General features: G+C 48.5%; 1 protein-coding gene across 1 annotated transcript; it reads right to left on the bottom strand.

Moving 5' to 3' along the window:
- Positions 1 to 222: 222 nt before the first annotated feature.
- Positions 223 to 3501, bottom strand: FNDC11 (fibronectin type III domain containing 11). Its single transcript, XM_075108443.1, has 2 exons — positions 3421 to 3501; positions 223 to 1369 (listed from the first exon to the last, which is right to left on the bottom strand). The coding sequence occupies exon 2, from the start codon at positions 1349 to 1351 to the stop codon at positions 413 to 415; it is 939 nt and encodes a 312-aa protein (XP_074964544.1). The 5' UTR covers positions 1352 to 1369; positions 3421 to 3501; the 3' UTR covers positions 223 to 412.
- Between the last annotated feature and the right edge of the window lie 2931 nt (positions 3502 to 6432).

The raw sequence follows: 6432 nt of genomic DNA, 5'->3' as shown, positions 1-6432 counted from the left end.
AACTTGGGGTAACAAAAAAACCAAACAGCATTGCAAGAAGCTGGCACAGGGAATCTTTGGGTGTATGGTAAGCACTGCATGATCTGGATGATGGAGAAGCTTCTGTCTCCTGTGCTTTGTATCCAAGGTGTCCTGCAAGACTCCCTGCTTCTAGCTGTTCCCACCTGTGAGTTCTGGCAGTGGAAAGTGAGTGCTGAGTCCCGAATGCTGCCTAACAATGTTATTTTCTGTGAGAAATTTGGAATGGGTTACTGTTAACCTGGAAAGATTTGGGGAAGGTGCTTGTAAAACTTGTTGAAAACAGAATGAGTTCAGCTTTATGCAAAATGCTTAAAAATAAGGTTTACCTTTAATTTTTCTTGTTCATCTTTTTCAAATAGATAAAATGAGAAAAATGTTCTTTTGTGCCACCTTATACTTCTGGTGCACAAGCGCTGCTGTCTGTGTCTTCAACAGTGTTAGTTTTTGTCTTCAATATAATGGTGTCATGCCATTTTTGAAAGACAAGTGTGTGAGTGTCTGATCTTCTAATTGTGAATTCATATGATCTGCCAGGCTGCAGGTCCTGGACTACACATGTGTTGGAGGTGACTTCCTGAACCCTACCATATCCGACTTCTGTCTGACCCTCATTTGTCAGCAACTTAAAGCGCAGTTCACATTGTTCGAGGTGTGATTCTTGATTTTCGGTAAACCACTTGAGCTTGGCCCAGTCCTTGTGTGCAAATGATTCTTTTCGATCAAAAATCAGTGGCACCTTTGTGCAGAGAGAAAGCATAATATTGGGGAGTCTAGTACCTCTAAGATTGGCATGTGACACCAAACGGTGCTTCACATAAAGCTTTCCTGGCACTTGCAAGGAAAGGAGTGTTTCCATAAACTTGGAGAGCTTGGACACTGTCTGCATAATCAAGTCCCACTGGGAGAGGAAAGTTTTCATGTCATAGGTCTCTATGTAACAGCTCAACTCCTCCCGACCTTGTTCCACCTGTTCTAACAGCTCAGTTAAAAGTGACAGCTGGATTTCAGTTTGATTTTTTCCCACCTTCTTCATCCTCTGGAATTGGCAGGGGTCTATCAGTTGCAAGATGTCAGTGTGATGCATCACGTGGTTCTGGTCTCTCACATCCATGTGCTTGGGCTCAATCTCCAAGTAAAAGTAACACTTCTTCAGAAGCTCCAGTTTGCTCTGGTAGTGCTGGAGGTGGTGGAGGCTCAGGTTGGAGTGCAGGAACTGCAGAACAAGGCTTTTCCTTTCCAAGTACCTCTCCCAGCTGACATTGTCTCGTTGTTCTTCACTGTGCACACTACTCTCCAAACTGGTTTCAAACTCATTCAAAATCATAGCCATGATTCCAAAGCTCAGTTGCTGTGCAAGAAAGCAATAATAACAGTAAGAATCAAAGGAAAAGCAGCTGTGAGGGAGTATAATCACATATCTGACTCTTCTCTCTTAATTAAAGCTTAGCTTATAAATTTAGATGGGAAAGAACTGTTAGACTAGATGTAGTTCCAGAGGAATTTTCCTTTAGAGTTGTATGGTTTCTAATATTTTGTATAGTCTACTTTTATATGTTCCAACCAACTAGTCTCCTGCTACACACCCCCTTAAGAGGTTCTGCCTCTGCTTAATTGATTCACTGTCAGGAACTGTGCTCTGATATACTCTGCCAAAATTTCTCCCTATCTTATTATCTTCGGTTTCATTCTAATTAGATGCCTTTGTACTGCTGTAAGCAATTTTTTTCCATTCTTCATCTCTGGAGATGTATATTTTTCTGTCTTTGTAACCTGCCAGGCTGTTGAGGTTTGAGACCCATCTTCTAAGCCAGTTCCTACAGCTACATAATCACCTTGGCAATTCTTCAAATTAACCCTCTGCCCACAAATGATCAGGTATGCAGCAGGCAGAACCACTCAATATGAGTGCCACCTCACAGCAGCTTTCAAAAGGAATGCTAGCGTTTTTCCTTGCACCTCTGCCTTCAACAGTGGATTGACAGTTGTAACCTAACAATGTTTTCAGTGATGTGTTGCTTTCTCTTTCTTTGGTTTTAGTTTACATCATCACCTGGGCCCATGACATCTACTTGCTTTCTTGTAGAAGAATGCTATTAGTCTATAAACAATGTACAGTGGGAGAATGAAACAGATGTAAAGCACCTGTGAATGGGTAACAGTTTGCTGGTATGCAGGTGTTTAGGTAGTGGCCCCTTGTGGTGCCGGATCGGCTCTCTGACTTAGTCTTAGCTGTTTCATTTACTGACCAAGCCATGCCCTGGTTGGTGGTGCCTGCTGAGCCAAGATGGAAGCTGTTTCTCTGTTGTGCTTTAGCTGAAGTACCCGTGGCTCATGTAGCTTATGTATCATAAACAGAAATTAGCCAAATAAATGCCTGTGTCCCTGTTGTTGGTGATATTGTAATGAGAACCAGCTTGATGTGGAGAAGGTGCTTTCACAAGCCAAACACACTTGATTTGAAAAATAAACAAACACGTAATTCTGAAAGTAAGATTTTGTGCCCTTAGTCAGACTGCAATGATACGCTCTAGCAACAGGTAACTTTCCTCAGTCTATGTAATTTTCTGGTTATAATTATTTTAAGTTCTTGTAGTATCTAACTGGGATATTTTACTTCTTACATGTCTTGTAGAAGCTAGATAGTGATATCTAGTTGACAAAGCAATTATTCTTAGCCTCATTTTCCCTAATACGTAATAAAACTCATAACGCTTCCTCACAGGAATTTCAAGCATTTGTAAACCTTTCAGATGTCTGGCCCCTAGCTGCACTACAATTTATACAAATTCACTCATTTGCAGTGACTTTTTCTCCAAGAGAGCTGTCAACTTCAAAAACAAGCTGTATTTCCTTTTCACTTTTTCCTTTCCACAGAAAAAAAAAAAAAAAAAAGAAAAACAAACCCACCCTAAACCAAAGCAGTGCCAGTTCCCGGCATCCCCGTATGGAGTGTAACAGGGACAGCACATGCACCAGGTTACATTATCCCGCTTTCAGAACAATTTGGCTCTCTAGAGCAGTCTGTTTGCCCACAGACGGAGCTGTGATTGTGCTTGTTTTCCCTTTCTGTTTTCATATCCCTTTTTTTCTTGCCAGAAACGGCTGTATTCCCAGTAGCACCGCTATGTTTGCAACCTGGGAGGCTGCAGTTGCACAAGCCAAGGGCTGTGTGGCCCCGGGCTCACCCAGGCCAGGGCTAGGGGGAGAGGGAAGGGGACACCCACGGGAGCTGGAGCCACCCCAACGCCCTCCCGATGGCTCAAGCCCAGCCCCTCATGGCAGGATAGCCGCCGCCTCACGCTGCCCCGCACTGGGGTACAAGCCCTGGCCCCTCTGGCAAGGGCCAAGCCCGGGAAGGCCCAGACCCGCCTTATCCTGCGCCGCCGAGCCCCGACCCACCTTGCCAGGCCCCGGGGAACTCCGTCCAGCGGCCCCGGCCCCAGCCCGGCCCAGCCCGGCTGTGCCTGCGACCCGGCCCGGCCCGGCCGCAGGCCGCGGCGGTTGCCATGGCGACGCATTGTGGCGTCCGGGGCCGGGGCCCGGGCCGGGGGGTCCCTGACTGCCCTCGCCACCACCCAGGCCCGGGGAGCCACGGGCAAATCACCCGAGACCGAAGCTCCAGCGCCACGGGCGGACGCGGGTGCTGTTCCCTCTCCCTGCAGTCCGTTTCCACCACCCAGTCGTGCCCCTGCTGGCAGGGCTAAGCCCCTGCCACCCACTGGCTTCTCCCCCGAGCCTCCGCTTTTTACCGCAATGATGCTTTTTGCTCTAGGCTGCAATGGTTTGTGGGTATGTACCCCAACTGTCTACGCCCCCAAAATGTTTGTACTTTCCCTTCCGTAAATCTCAGTAATCTGTTTTCAGTCATGCCCCCCTCTGCCGTCCGGTCCCTGGTGAAACGTGGTACCTTGGGTCCCCGTGGGTTTGGTGACACCAGGCTGTCCCTGAGGGGAGATGGCCACGTGTGGGGAGAGGAGCGCAGCCGCGCTCACCTCTGCCTCTTCAATTAGTGGCGTCTGTTTTTATACCAAAAACGGTGACTCAGGTCGCTTACAGCGAGCTGGCACACAATGCCTGGCTGTGGTAATCGCAGTGTGATGCGCCTCCCAGCGCTGGGCACGAGGTGAGGGGGTCAGTGCAATCTTCGGGCTGGGCATCGTGCAGTTTGAAGTGTGAGAAGGCTCTGTCCCCCACCCCAGGGCTGTGCCTGGGCAGCTTCCCGTCGTACCGATGGGCACGGAGGAGAAGAGCAGAGGGGCTGAGGGGGCCTGTGCTTCCCCCTTAACAGCTACATTTTGTTTAACACCCATCTTCTGCCTTTGCTGTTGCAATGGGGCTTTGGGAGCACTAAGCTGATGAAAGGATCGTTTTCTGAGGACTGCAGGGTTTGTGGGTTTTGGAGAATCCAAAAGGTGATTTCCAAAGCTTTGCTTCTGTGTGTGTAATATTCCCATTGCTCCTCCAGCATTTCACCTCTGTTCCACAAAGCTAGGCAGCAGCCTCAGTGTTTTATGAGCCCTAGCTCCAAGGCCAAGGAGCTTAACTGAGCTGCTTCACTAGGGGCTGGTTTAAAGCTCTCTTATCCCTGCAGAGCCTAGACCTCAGCGAGAGTCCCTGCAGACAGGATGAAGTAACTAAGGCAGGACAACTAGAAAATGGTTGCTGGATGTGCCTGTGCAGCATGCTAGCTCACAGCAAGGCATGAAAAGCTGCTTCTGTCCTGGGAAGCCCTAAGGCCTAAGTGCCACCCTGCGAGGCGCCCTCAGTGACGCACTGTGCAGGCACATGGCTGCCATTTCTCACGCTGCAGGCTGGGGTTTTGATGTTTCCTGGTATAGGTATGCCTCTGCCTCTGGGGCTGGTGAATCCTTGCAGCCCCAGCTATCCAGGCTGCTCCAAACAACTGTGCCATTTGTAACATATCCGGGAGGCTTGTGAATAATCCTGCCCTGAATACCTGAGCACTAGGACATCAGCAGCAGCACCCCACTGCTGCTCTGCCGGGAACCTGCTCTGAGCCCAGTGTGGAGCAGACCTGGGATACCCACAGATATGCTTCAGCTTTGCTCTTTGCTGCTTTGCAGATGTTAATATTAGCCCAGGAAAGTACAGGTGGTTCTGGGGTGCTAGTGGGATCTGCTGCATTTTACAGCATGCTGTGGTGTGGGGGTCTTTGGCTTTTCGCGGGTGAATCTTGCAGTCTTTACATCTGAGGCCAGATGCTCCAGTGCTTTGCTCTCTGCAGTGAGACTGAGGCTGTTTCACAGTGTCAGGAGTTTTGTTAACTTAAACACATAATCCTTATTAAAGAGATGAGTTGAAATAGGATATTAATGGCTCCATTAAGTGCAGCAAACTTCCTTTTGGGTAGGAAGGGATTTTCCTGCTCTGCTTTGCTGCAGGACCTGACTGGCCAGTCAGCTGTTTTATTGTGGAGGAGAGACTGGCTCATCTGGTTCACGGTGGCAAGTTCAATATCATGACCAGTGCATCCATCAGCAAGCTGGACAGTCGTCGTGTGTCTGAAGGTGCCTTCATACTCCCTGTGATTAAATCTTTGGGTCAGGGCTTAGCCTTAATGCTGTCTTGTACGCTTAGCTGGTGCATCTCTGCTAAGCTTTTTTAATTGAATGATAGGCAAGATCCATAACACCAGCCCTGAGCTTCTGCTTGAACACCAAGGGGGGAGGCGATCTGTCATTTTAAGAAATCAATGCATCTTCTCAAGGCAGCTGGAGCTTACCATTTCATTTCACAGCTGCCAAGAGATTAACTATACAATTGTCAGGTGTGATTCTCTAACAGACAAGGAAGATAACAAATATGAGTGAAAGAAGGTTGATACCTTGCTTGTGGGGGAGGCCTAGCAGAGATCAGTGTTTGGTAATAATGCCAAGTTTCTACAGGAAATGAATGTTCAGGCTCATGTCATGGATCTCAATCCTGTTGTTTGGGCTGTTTGTGCTGGGAACTGGACCTGTCCTTTTCCCTCAGCCTTGGTGGTCTGAGGGCTAAGGACATAAGAAGAGTCCTATTGAGGGCCAGCTAACCTCACCTACTGTTCCAGCCATGGCCCGCGCCAGATGCCCAGGGAGAAGTTTAAAGCAAGGCTTGCAACTTCATGTCCATTTCCCTTGGCACCCTCCCATCCCATGATTTCTGAAGAGGTGGTGGTGTCGTTGTATTTAATAGCTCTTGGTGGAAAGCATGTCTGCCTTTGAGCTGGTGAGGTCTAGGCTATTCAGGATGTTCCTGTACCCCAGAACTGACCTGAAAAAGATGGAGGTAGAAGATGAAAGTATTGCACAGCTGAGCTGAGCACAGTGGCTGAGCTTCTCACGCAGCAAAGGTGAAGTCCTGGGCTTAGCGAGGTTTGCTCCTCATTTTGGCAGGCTCAGGATGTCACCTGAG

Source organism: Phalacrocorax aristotelis, chromosome 13, assembly GCF_949628215.1.
Source record: "Phalacrocorax aristotelis chromosome 13, bGulAri2.1, whole genome shotgun sequence".
Taxonomy (NCBI): Eukaryota; Metazoa; Chordata; class Aves; order Suliformes; family Phalacrocoracidae; genus Phalacrocorax; species Phalacrocorax aristotelis.
Note: the sequence above shows the minus strand (reverse complement) of the source record. Positions and strands in the feature narration are given on the sequence as shown.